General features: G+C 35.9%; 1 protein-coding gene across 6 annotated transcripts; it reads right to left on the bottom strand.

The window, feature by feature from the left end:
* Positions 1-893: 893 nt before the first annotated feature.
* On the bottom strand, positions 894-10,487 carry LOC125247583 (C-C motif chemokine 22-like). Of its 6 annotated transcripts, none has more exons than XM_048158961.1 (4): positions 10,356-10,487; positions 1,539-1,676; positions 1,237-1,354; positions 894-1,118 (listed from the first exon to the last, which is right to left on the bottom strand). In XM_048158961.1, the coding sequence occupies exons 2-4, from the start codon at positions 1,600-1,602 to the stop codon at positions 1,022-1,024; spliced, it is 279 nt and encodes a 92-aa protein (XP_048014918.1). In that variant the 5' UTR covers positions 1,603-1,676; positions 10,356-10,487; the 3' UTR covers positions 894-1,021. The 6 variants fall into 6 exon arrangements, with proteins under 6 accessions (XP_048014918.1, XP_048014915.1, XP_048014914.1 ...); XM_048158958.1 differs by having other exon boundaries at positions 1,539-1,712; positions 10,356-10,467; XM_048158957.1 differs by having other exon boundaries at positions 1,539-1,712; positions 10,345-10,443.
* Between the last annotated feature and the right edge of the window lie 3,181 nt (positions 10,488-13,668).

Raw genomic sequence — 13,668 nt, 5'->3', positions numbered from 1 at the left:
GGGTAGGCCATGATATCCTTTTCTCCAAAAGACATTCTTGTAAATCCCTTTCTGGGTATGAAGACTAGAATTATTTGTTGTTCTTTTCTGCTTTGTCGCTCATGTGATCATGTAATAAATCAGTAGATCTTAATTATCCTATCTGAAAGTATCTGAATACTAATTGTTTCATAACATTAAGGTTGAACCACTGTAGTCACATGTTAAACATGTTTTCAGCACCTTTCTGCAGGGCGCTGAAAGTGTTAAATAACTTGCTGTCAACTGAGCCATCAAATTTCATAAACAGCATCATAATATGTGTTCTGAAGATGAACAAAGGTCTTATGGATGTGGAACGACATGAGGGTGAATATTAATGACAGATTTTTCATTTTTGGGTGAACTAACCCTTTCAAAATTCACTTTAAAATGTTATTTTTAAACAGACTAAAACATTAATTTATCTTTTCCAACTATAACAAGAAATGAGGAGAGTCTCTGGAAATTTCTGAAGATCCAGTAATGGCAGTAAAAGACTGCAGAACAGAACCAGTCTATTTACTGTAGATGTTTCATTTTAATTTTCTATTAATTTTAGTATTGTAGGTACTTACACAAGAAGGGAAATTATTAAGTATCTCATTCAGACTGAGTTGTCCAAAAAATATACTAAAAACAAATCTGTTTAACAACACATTTTCCTTCTTCAAAAAGGGAAATGTGTTGTTTAAACAGATTCGATTTTAGATAGTAGTCAGTTTTAGACAACTTAGTTTGACTGAGATACTTAATAGAAATAGTTTGTTTCTTAACATCTATTAATATATAAATCCACCAGATACATAGACTTAAATTTAAATAAAAAATGTATTTTCAAAATGTATGCAACAGAGGATAAAAACAATACTCCATGATGATAAAAATATTTATATTTTATTAAAACAAATTAATCCAATCACATAAATTATTCTGTAAATACAATAGTTTTATATACATCAGCACAAAATTCAGAGTTCAAATAGAAACAGTATAGCTTGTTTTAGACTCTTTTTCTCTTGTCCACTATAGCAACGTGGCTGTTCACCCAGAGGGTCTCTGGATCTACACAGATCTCTTTCTCTTTAAACATCTGAAACCTGAGAGAAAAAGGACAAAAAACAAGATTTAGATCAAAGTGTTTCTTTAATGGAGTGTCTCATTCAGATTGACATTGCAGTATTAAAATAAAATAATAATGTCTAAGATGACACTCACACAATAGCATGTTTGCATTTGCTGGTCCAGTAGTAAGACTTCACCTGTCTCACAGGAATCTTCACTTTAGTGAACTCCATACAGCACTTTGAATTTTCAGACTCAATTGCAATGGTAGCTGAAATATGAAGACAAAAAGGCCTATCACAAATCTATACCATGCTCATGCAAAAAAAAAAAAAGATTTTTCAGTTTAATAAGTTGCTATATTTTTAAATCACCTGAAAAAAATGAAACTAAACCTTCCATGAAAATTCTGAAAACAATTAATTTTATCTTAATTAAAATCAAAGAGTCCTCACCACTTGAAGTCATCTGCAGAGAGCAGAAGATCACCAGGACCAGCAGGAACATCAGGCTTCTCATTCTTCAAGATGTTTCTTCACAATGACAGAAAGAATCTGTAGAGCTTGAAGATCTCAGATCTGATACTGCAGGTCCTGTTCAGGAGTCCGAGCAAACAGATGAGAATTTACCTTCATAGAAGAGGAGAAAATGAAGAGGACACATCTGATCTGTCTGCTTATTTACACCATTCAGTTGGTGTCTGTTACTTCTCAAAAGCACAAATAAAATATTTAAAGGTGCTAAAGAGGATGTTTTGTTTTATACATTTTTGCAATATTACTTGAAACTGTCTTTACTAACTGATAAAAGACTATTTATTAGGTGCACTGAAAGTAATAATATTAATATACATCATCTGTGCACGAGGTAGGGCCTTAAAAACATCAGCCGATGATCGCGTAAACGATTGGCCCTCTGGCTTGTCAATCACTGCCGTGACGTTCCTTGTGAGAGACGAGCGCGGCTGCGCTCTCCCATAGATATATACACTAGATGTCGCCTTGGCTACAGCAGTTCATTGGAACGAATGCGTCAATAGAGCTGCCATCTTGGAACAGGGGAGCCTTCCTCTTTAATGAGGAATGAGTGCGAATTTATATTCGCACATTCGGACATCCGTATTCAATAGCCTTGTTAATCACACTACATTGGACATTCAGTGGACATACACAAGTAAATATGCCATTAAAACAATACTTGCCTATTTTGATCGACTGTGAAAAATGGTGTAAGTTGACAATCGTTGGTTGTCAATATCATGTCGCTGCTTAAAATTCGCAAACATTAATTTATTGCACATTTATTGGAAAGTCTGAATTTATCAGAAGTCCGAATGTGCAAATATAAAACCAACTTTACCCAAGTGAGTGACAACGGTGGCAGGTTGCGGGGCAGGCGCGTTTATCCGTGGCAGGTCGCAGGGCAGGCGGGTATAAGCGTGGCAGTTCGAGTGACTGGCACGTATATCTGTGACAGGTGGCAGCTGCCCCTGCAACGCAAAGATTTTACTCCTACTGCGGTTTTCCTAACTGTCAAAAACTAATGGGTAACCAGCATGGATTAGCTGCGGTCGTTAATCAAGGACTGAAACAAACCAACGTAACCAGAAATATTCCAATACTCGTGCATGAGTTTTGGGAGGCGTTCCTTTGAAATGAGCTGTGAAGGAGGGGGGTTGTTCTTACGCATGCGCTCATTTCAAAAACTCAGTAACAGTCTTTGGATTCTCAGTCGACGAAAAAATCCTCTCTATCACCTTTAATCGTTAAATTAATTAAATCTGTTTGGATATTTTTCTTTTTTCCCCCACATAGGGCACGGATAAATCATTTATAATAAATGGTGCAATATTCCATGAAAAAAAAAAAAGATTTGTCAATTCTGATTTCATATTGACTTTAATAATGTAGGCTACACATATTGACTGGGTCGCATTAATGCACGGGCTTACCTGGGTTTAAGCCCAGGGCCCCCGGGCTGAGGGAGGGCCCAGGTGATGCCGGAAAATATATAACCGCATTTTATAATGTGATGACCGTTGTTATGAAATATTCGGTGTCTGAGATTTTCGGTGACACTGGGCGGAGCTTACATGAATATTCAAGAGTTTCCTGTTTTGAGTTAACGCTCTTCGGCTTACATTAAAGGTAATTAGCACATGTTTCAGTGTTAAACGAAGTCAAGCTTATATTCTAACTGTTATTGATGCACACGATTTTATATATAAGCTATATTGTGTTATATCGTGTCATGTGTTAGTTATGTTTGATATGAACACAGCCAATGATTCGCCAGAGGTGTCGTTAGGATTCGCTAAACGAGCCAATAGCGTTTTAAGTAGCCTATTTCTGTATTACCTTGAGTCTTTTAAGCATATAGTTTTGAAAGTTTGCCAAAATGTATGGTAGCATAATAATATTAATTGTGAACTCCTGTGGTGAATGCAGCAGTGAACTTTCCAGGTTTGCAGAATCACTTCTAATCTGGGTAGACTTGAATTTCTATATGTAATATGTTTCAAAAATTGCACACATGCTAGAAAACATGTTAATGTACTTTATATATAGTTTATTTATTATCCAAATAGGCCACAGTGAATTACGCATGTGATAACTAATATAATATCTATAGCCAATATTCTTTCATTCCCAAATAGGACTTTTGCCAATAAATATCCCTGTACACCAGATAAAGCAGACACTTTTATTTTTCACTTTGTTTTGAACATGACAGTGTATTAAAAATTTTAATAATACATGTTTGTTGTAATGTCATTTTATTATATATTTCAGATTGAATGTGTCAGTAGCAAAGGCTGGTATCACTGGAATCACAAGAGCAGACCAAACTTTTATTTGTCTGGGATCCCAAGACCCTTTGTAAAGTGTGTTTAAATACAAGTGTTTTTGCTAATTAAATATGTCATATGTCGTGACTTCTTCTCATTTGTGAATAAAATTCCAACACAGAATCAGTTGCTCTTTTTTTATTTAAAGTGAAACTACTCTCATTATTTACTTTCATCTTTGATATTACAGATATGCAAATTACTACATGGTCTATTATTTTAGCAGCTTATTTAACATAAATAAAATTGTAATTGTTATGGAAAGCTTGTAGAATAGAACTAATACATTTCATTGTGAATATACTGCAGGTTTGATCATTTAGTTCCATATAGTTTCATATCAACACTGTGTTAAACTGAATCCTGATTCACAGTGCTTCATGTTTTTTCCACATTATTATTATTATTATTTTTTTTTTTTTTTTGTCAATGAAATGCATCATTTTGTGGGAAAAAAGATTGAGAATGTTTCCTAATAATATGAAAAAAAAAAAAAAACTCTTAACTTTAGGATTTAATAAAGTCTCTTTAAAAATATTTACCAACTGAGCAAGCAATTAAGAAATGACAGAACAATCACAGTAGTATGTATATATGTCTGATTATCCACATAACAATAATATTCCTCATACTTTTGCCAATTGTCTTCTCCATATAGTGAACGTGCTGCAGGGAAGCAAATATCACTGTCTCATGTTTCTATTCATAGCAAGCAGATTAACACACTTTACAAAGGGTCTTGGGATCCCACACAAATTAAAGTTTGGTCTGCTCTTGTGATTCCAGTGATACCAGCCTTTGCTACTGACACATTCAATCTGAAATATATAATAAAATGACATTACAACAAACATGTAGTATTTAAATTTTTAATAAACTGTCATGTTCAAAATAAAGTGAAAAATAAAAGTGTCTGCTTTGTCTGGTGTACAAGGATATTTACTGGCAAAAGTCATATTTGGGAATGAAAGAATATTGGCTATAGATAATGCATAATTCACCGTGGCCTATTTGGATAATAAATAAACTATATTTAAAGTACATTAACATGTTTTCTTGCATGTGTGCAATTTTTGAAACATATTACATATAGAAATTCAAGTCTACCCAGATTAGAAGTGCTTCTGCAAACTAGGAAAGTTCACTGCTGCATTCACCACAGGAGTTTACAATTAATATTATTATGCTACCATACATTTTGGCAAACTTTCAAAACTATATGCTTAAAAGACTCAAGGTAATACAGAAACAACAAAAATAGGCTACTTAAAACGCTATTGGCTCGTTTAGCGAATCCTAACGACACCTCTGGTGAATCATTGGCTGTGTTCATATCAAACATAGCTAACACATGACACGACATAATACAATATAGCTTATATATAAAATCTTGTGCATCAATAACAGTTAGAATATAAGCTTGACATCGTTTAACACTGAAACATATGATAATGTAAGCCGAAGAGCGTGCACAAACATTTTCAGTGGCGCTTTAACTCAAAACAGGAAACTCGTCAATATTCATATAAGCTCCGCCCAGTGTCACCGAAAATCTCAGACACCGAATATTTCATAACACCGTCCCTTTAACACAGGGGCATAGTTTGCGGGGGGGATGGGGGGAAGGTAACCCCCCCAATATTCAAATCCATTAGTTACAACCCCCCCCCCCCCCCCAATATTTCAACATGAAAATCACAGTAGATCTATACTAACATATGTATAATTCATTTATTTTGTAACAATAATTTTGTTTCTAATCGAATATGAGTTTGTCATAATAAATTAGTAAAAAAAGTACCCCCCTTCCATTGAACCGATTGGTAACGCCCAACAAATGCGCGTCGCACTTTCACCAAAACAACGCGAGTGGAGCTCTGTTTGAATGGACAGCACTGGTAGCACCAAAAAATGAAGAGAACCGTTGCCCAGCCAACTATATTAAACTTCTGTTCAAAGAGGGACGTTAAAAAGAATAAAGCATGTACTGAGAAGGAGCATAGACTGTAAAAAAGGAGGTATGAAAACATTGTAATAGCTAGGTACACTCCACATATATTTTAGCTATCTAATCCATTGCAATTTAGCCATAACTATCAGTGTAATTGTAACCAGTTACCAAAACAGCCGTCTGTTTTGTTACTTCATTTTTCAATAGTGTCTTATCAATGACAAAAGTATTCACATCGGTGTTTGTTGTCTTCCTTAATTAATCTGATTTTTGAACGAATTGGCTTGAATGAACGATTTAAGTAGCTCACTCATTAAAACATCGAATCGCTGCCACCTACTGGCGGTTTCAATATTTAACATAATTTCTTTCTTTTTAGAATCACTCCGTTATGTTAGAATTTGATGAATGGTTATAGATAAATTCCATAAATTTATGATAGATAGATAGATAGATAGATAGATAGATAGATAGATAGATAGATAGATAGATAGATAGATAGATAAAGAAGAAATAAATTATCCAATAACGCTACACATAAAACAGATTTTTTTTTTTTAATTAAAAAAATAAATAACAGGCAGCATACCAACGCTCAACCCCCCCAATGTTGAAACCAAATCTACGCCCTTGAACATCGCTTTTTTTTAAATACATGTGCTGTTCTGCGCGGAGGGAGGGGGGGCGTTATTATGACAACGGGCGGTTCACATCTTTCCCATGGTCTTTCCGCGCTCATGGGCAAAGGAGTTTCTCTGAAAGGCTCGCGCGAGACTGAACGGAACGCGTGAAATGACGTATACATGGACTGGAGCTCACGTTCACATTGGGAACACGGGAGCACCACGATGCGACCGCAAAAGGCACTTTCACTTTCACGATCAAAGTGCACGCCACTGATAAGCATTGTAAAGTATTACAGTATTACAGTATACACATACCAATTAAAAGCACAGATCTCCTCTCGTGCGTCCTCCACTGGATGAGGCAATATCACTTTCGTTTCTATTTCAGATATCTCTTTTATAGATGCCATCAATGCTTTTGCCTTTCAAGATGTAATTACCGAAATCAAAACAGTCCATAAACTATAAATCCTCACGAAAACTTCAGTCAAGCCAGCTCGCGCGTCAACCTGAGAGATCAGCCTCCTTACCTTAAAGTGTCAAATTCTCGGTTTCTGAATGGACGGTTTGGCTTGATTGACAGACGCTGACGTTCGGGCATGTTTATATACCATCGACCTGTCCTAAAACGTTAGCACGCTTTGATCGACTGTTTGGAGATCGCGTGTTTCTCCGTTCGAGAGCGCATTTCCTGTTCACATCCGCGAAACAACAGCTGATTATTTACGAACGGATCGCTTACAGAAACGTGAAAATGGTTTCTCATTTGAAAGAAAAGATGATATAGTGTGACTAATTGAAGCAGCCTTTATCAAAAGTGCGGGGGTCGACTTCTATCTTTTCAAAACTGCGGGGGTCCTGACCCCCCCTGTCCCCCGTGCCACCAGCGCCCCTGAAGATGACAATCTTTAAATATCTACACAAAGGCCATAGCATTGACATTAGACACATATTGTATGTATGTATACATTATTTGCTTCCATTTTAGAACACTGATTATTATTTAAATAAGATTTTTATTGTATTACAGTGATGATAAAAGAGAACTGAAATCGAATGCATTTCTGATTTATTTATATATGTCTGCTGCATGATGATACCGTTTGCTTTCTCATGACACCAGTTTTAATTATGCAACTTTGCTGCATAACGAATCGATAAAAGCGACCAGCTGGATATAAACTAATGCAAATAGATGGTAACAATCATGACATTAAACATTTGGGTCGAACTTGCGTGTGTTTTTTGTCACATTGTTTTAAAGATCAAAGTGCAGGATAAAAACGTAATTTTTGCCTTAAAGAATGAATTGATTCTGAACTGCCGAAATGAGTCTTCAGCAATTCCAGTCTCACTTTCTGTTACAAACCTACAACAATGTAAAAATTTGCGTAATGGCAGCCGGTTGCTCGCGAACAACATCTATTTTGACCCGCCTTCAAACACTGAGACTGGAAGACTGAGACTTCAAAAAGTAGAGACTGGAAGAGTTTGGTTTGTGTTGTCTACATGTTGACATGATATCTTTATGGTGTGAAAGCAAATCCACTTTGCATGCACTTCCAAAAGACAAGGACTCACGCTGGAATTGAAATGGTAAAACTGACGCCTTTGTTACTCTTCGAATCTGCTTCTCATTTCAGAGGCCGCGTCCTGCGGAGCTCGCATTTGAAGGCTGCATACATCATTGTCTTATTTAAGAAAAGTAACCATAATAAAATTGATGGTTATTCCTCGTGAGGTGCAAAATGCTGTTTTTTCTTTCTTTCAACGGTTGTTTTTCTTAAATAAGCCGGCCTCAATGAAGTATACAGCCTTCAAATGCGACCTCTGGAGGATGCAGCCTTCGAAATGAGTAGCCTGTACAAATAGTTAAGACTATGTGCCAATATGCAGTTCATGCAGTGATATTTGTATTTTATAACAGACCTATAGATTCAGATGTTTTGGTAATGGCATTTATTCATGCAAAATAAAAGGCTGACAACTTGCACTTTGTGATTAAGAAGATTGAGTGAATGTAGGCAGGGTTAAATTGGGTTTTGTTATGTGGGGGGGCTCTGTGGTTTCAGGCTTTCGAGGGGTGCATGTGTATGCAAAGACTACAAAATCGTATCATTTGACAAACTGTAAAATATAACAAGTTGAGAGAGCCCTCTGCTATGAACAATAAAATGCTGATCAAAATCATTCTATAGATGCTGGTAATGTGCAAAGCTACATCTAATGACAATAAAATATTTCTGTAGGCCTGTGCCTTCTCCTTTGTGATGCTACCATTAAAGGAGAGAATATAAATACAAAATACAGTGCTCGACATTAAGCCTGGTTTTGTGCTTGTCCTTTGGACAACTAAATAATTTACTTGTCAGAGTAAAAAAGTAGCTTGTCTGGAAAAAAAAAATATTTATTATTATTCAAATCTTTTATCTTTTATTTCATATTCTTACATTTGATAAATTAAAATAGTAAGACAAATAGTAAGTACCAAATTAAATAATTTACACTGAAAAAGTACAACTGCGTTCAATAATGTTATGAGATTCTTTAAATATTTTTGAATAAACAAATAAGAAATGCTGGTGGGAAATTTATACTTTTAAACATGAAATTAAACCGCCAGTAGATGGCGGCAAGTGACCGTCTCAATGAGTGAGCCACTGAGTCATTTATTCAAACGATTCACTCTGAATCAAGAATGAAGCAGTTGTTTATGAATGGGCGATTGAATCTTCACTCAACCGATTCGTTCAAAACACCGAATCATTCGAAATGGCTGAGCGCAGCTGCGAGATGCGCTGGTTTCTGCTTTGTTTGGAACTATTTTCGCTGCTACAATAGAACAAAAATACAGGCAATATTACACCTAAAACGTAAGTAATTGATATTAACTACTTGTTTATTGAACTGTTGTATGAAATTAGTGTCAATTTCAATCGAGGTGATATTCAGGAATTCAGCACTTTCGGTCGTGTGATGCTTAACTTTATCATATGTCGTAAATAGCAAGCTAAACCCCATTGAATTTTTATTGCAACATGATAACTGAGTTTCTTTGTGTGAACAGAGCTCATTTGTTTTGAATTCTCCTCAAGAGGTTAGGTGATCCTCAACAGCGCAATATCACCGCCAGTACATCCACTATCAGTCGCCACTTAAGCTAGATTAATCATTCTCGCGTTTTGGTTGTTATTGACATTTTAATCAAGCTACTTATCTGGTCAGGCAAGTACAATTCTCGTTCACTTCAAAAAATCCACTTGTCCCGCAGTCCCGGACAAGCGTATGTCGAGCCCTCGTAAGCCTATGTGCCGGGGCTCAGCCCTGAATGTAGCCCAGGGGCCCCTTGTTGTCTTAATGTGGCCCTGCATATTGATTAGGAAAACAAGTGACGCTCACTGCAGAGCCAAATGGGTGGAGCTTGACACGCCAAACTCCACCCCCAATCCTAACCACTCCCACAACCTCGTGGGTAATAACCTGGAGGGGGTCAGAATTCTGCACAACAATCTGACTGGAAATGTCCACCGATTGGGAAACAAACACACTTTGAACACTAAAGTTTGTAAAACCATGGTCACAAAGTTTCCGTTTTAAGAATCATTTAACCCTTACATAACTTTAGCATGAACAAATATGTCAACAGGAATTACAATAATACATCAACTCTATTCAATGTATGGATCGCTGGATCATTAAAACCCGAAAATTATAGCCTACCTCAAGAAAATGTAACAGATTCTTGGATTATCTCACCAACACCACGGTTTATATCCACAATCCATATGCAATAGTCAAAGTATTATTATATTTCAAACGGTTTCTTTTTAAATTACCCGTATTTCACCTTTAAGAAGAGGAAAAATGAAGAAGCAGGAATAGCGTCCTCTCTGTCACTACTCCTCTGATGGTATGCGGAAGCTGGCGCAGTTTGTCTGCGATCTCCCAGTATTCATCTGATATGAACATGCCAAAATAAACTACCCTTTGAATTGTCCATACAAAAGTCTCTACACAGTCAGCATTTCACAACTCCACACTGTATTGAGAAAATAACCTCCGTTAATTCTGTTAACTGAGCCATGAACAATTCACACAGTTGTGTAGCCTTACATATCTGATGTGTTCTGAATAACGTCTGAGCACTTTATTAGGCCTATATATGAGATAAAAGCCTATAGTTTTCTTTAAAATACATTCTTGTAAATCCTTATGATTGTAGAATTGTTTTTGTTTTGTGTGTGGGTTTTTTTTTTCTGTTCCTTCACCTCTTCCCTTTTTCTGCTTTGTAGAAAGTACTTTTCTTTTAGACAAATTGAAAATGTGCTTGAGGAAATCAACAGGAAAACAACTTCTTCATTTTCAGGCCTGTAATGCTCAGCACTAAATGTAATAAATCAGAAGATCTTCATGACCATATCTGAATTGTTACCTAAAACTCATGCTCTAAGAAAACAAAACCACTTCTTCTATTTATAGTGGCTTTTCTTAGTCTAATAGAGGAACTAGAATAATTCAGCCAGTTAAACTCCTGAAATAAAATACAAATTTAAGTCAGTAAAAGTACAGCTAGTTACGGTAAGAAAAAATCTACTTGTGAGCTTACACTGCATTTACTATAAAATGTTATTTTCTGTCAAACTAAAATAATAAGTGTCTAAACATGTCTGAAACACGTTCACAGGGTCCAGAAGATGTGTGTTCCTCAATACTTGTACTTTCATTACAAAATGGAATATCTTAAAATTAATTATCTAAATACTTTGGCAAACTTTATAGGCCTATATTTTTGCATATTTTATAGTTATGTAGCCTAATGAAATCCTATTAGCCTGAAAGCTTTCATCAGTAGGTGGCAGTAGAGGACTGCAGAACAGTACCAGGAATGGACACTGAATATCAAAAGCTATTAACCATGGATATTTTGTTCTGTACTTGTATTAATGATCAGCATTTTCGTATTTATATTTGCCTTCAGTAGGTTTAGTCATATTTAGACAATTCCCATAAATCTCAATGAGATATTTAAAAATCATAATTGTAACAGCGCTAAAAATTCACCACCAGATGTCAGCCGAGAACTCCTCTTTTTTTTAGGAAACTTGTTTCTCTCACCCATCCTACTTCCCAAAACCATGCATATATATCTCCAGACACTTTTATCTTATTTCCCTTTTGAAAAGAAGCTGAAATCCACTCCATTGTGAAGCCATTTTATTTGCACACAAACTGTAATATTGTAAGTTTAAAACTTTCAGTATTTCATGTCGGGTAACTGTTATAGTAATAGTTAGTTTAATAAATTACATTTTTAATGCATATTATCATCTCTTTTTTCAACAAAATGTATCAAAGTCCTCCTGTAGTGAAAATCTGACGTCACAAGCCACATTGTAACCAATCACATCAATGTGCTGGCGAGCTTTAGCATATCATTAACTGACCGCGCAAGGGAGTGTCAAAAGAAGGTTATCCCGCTATATTTTTCTGTTGATATGAAAAATCGGGTATATTTAGCAATATGGCGAATGCATGATGAATATTACAATGTTTTGATGAACTAGGCCTAACGTTATATATATGCCTTTCTCCAGCATTTTTAGGATACTGATTTTCAGAAGGCAGACTGAGATGGCGAACGGGAACATGGTTTGTGTAACATTAACAACACATTATTAGCTGTTTGATAACATAGTCAATCATATTAACTACCGTTATGTGTCCGACGTTGTAAAAAGCGATACCTGTGCAGCGTTTTACCTCAGTAAGTTGACCAAGCGGATCTCGTCTGAGCTTGTGCGAGTGAGTGGAGGCGGGGCTAATTATCATATTCATAGATCCGTGTATATTAAATGAGGCAAGGGTGTAGTTACATTCAAGCTATTATAAGGCATTACGATTTTTTTTCACAGTAAACAAAAACATTTAAATATGTAATTTTGGTGATCAGAAATGAGTTTTAAGGGATACAATGATTGACAGGGGACTTTAATAACATTTGCATAATGTACATTTAAATATTTATTTGTCCTTGCACCATTAAAAATGCATTAAAATGGACATAAAGTGAAATGTGCAAGTAGCCTACAGTATATGACTGTATCACTGTATTGATTTTTTATGCCTTTCAATGTAAACAATATAAAATATGCATGTAAAGGATGTACATTACACATTATATGATACTTTATTATATTACTGAGTGACCAGCTCTCAACTCTCAAGAGTCCTTGGCCTGAAAAAGTTTGAAAACAGGCTAAATGCACATACCTATATCGCTGAGAGGGGAAAGAAACAGTGTGATTATGTAAGCCATCAAAATAAGTCTCTGAAACCTCCTAACAATCCTAGTTTTAGTCTTAATTCTCATGTTCTGGCCACTGCCTCTACTATACATGGTCAAATCATACAGATAGCTATACACACACAGTATCTGGAACTAAAATGGGCCGTGTTACTTCCTATTACCAACATGACGTATGTTTGCAGTGAGAAAAGAGAACTGAGTCTGGTTATATTTGAAGATTCACCTTCTCAGATTCAACAGTGGAATGACACATGACCACAAACCACTGTGGTGGAAAATGATCACTCACTATACGTCAGACTCATAAGGTCATAAACTTTCCATGTGGTGTACACAAGTACAAAGCAATGTGCAGTGGTGCACATTGTATCTCGTGCCAGAATGATGAGTTTTTTAGAAGCAGTGAAATCAATTATGATGTAAACAGTGCTTCCCACCGCCCCATGACTGCTGACGTTTCTGCCTTGAGTGAACTGTACATAGTCCCATTGTCTCAACGCCAGAGCAGCTGTAGTGCCTAGAATGTCTCATAAGCGATTGAGATGTTTTGTTGTTGAGTGAACATAACAGTCTTCATTTACTCCCGACATCTGAGCTGCTGAAGACATAGTGGATTAGCTTTGTTTTTGAAGGGAAAGCGCCAGATCTAATATACATATGCAATTTCTGTCCCTGCTGTTTACGTTCACAGACATAACTGACTGTGTTTGTGAACTTTGTGTTTTTGACGTAACCTTATATGTATTTGACAGTTTAAACACAATAAGGCATGCCTTATAATATTGTACTATAATACAATATATTGTTAGTCTCGAGAGTATTTACGTTAGCAAATAAATACTTTGATTCGCGT

The sequence above is a fragment of the Megalobrama amblycephala genome, linkage group LG15, assembly GCF_018812025.1.
Source record: "Megalobrama amblycephala isolate DHTTF-2021 linkage group LG15, ASM1881202v1, whole genome shotgun sequence".
Taxonomy (NCBI): Eukaryota; Metazoa; Chordata; class Actinopteri; order Cypriniformes; family Xenocyprididae; genus Megalobrama; species Megalobrama amblycephala.
The sequence above is the reverse complement of the archived record's forward strand: the minus strand, read 5'-3'. Positions and strand labels throughout refer to the sequence as shown.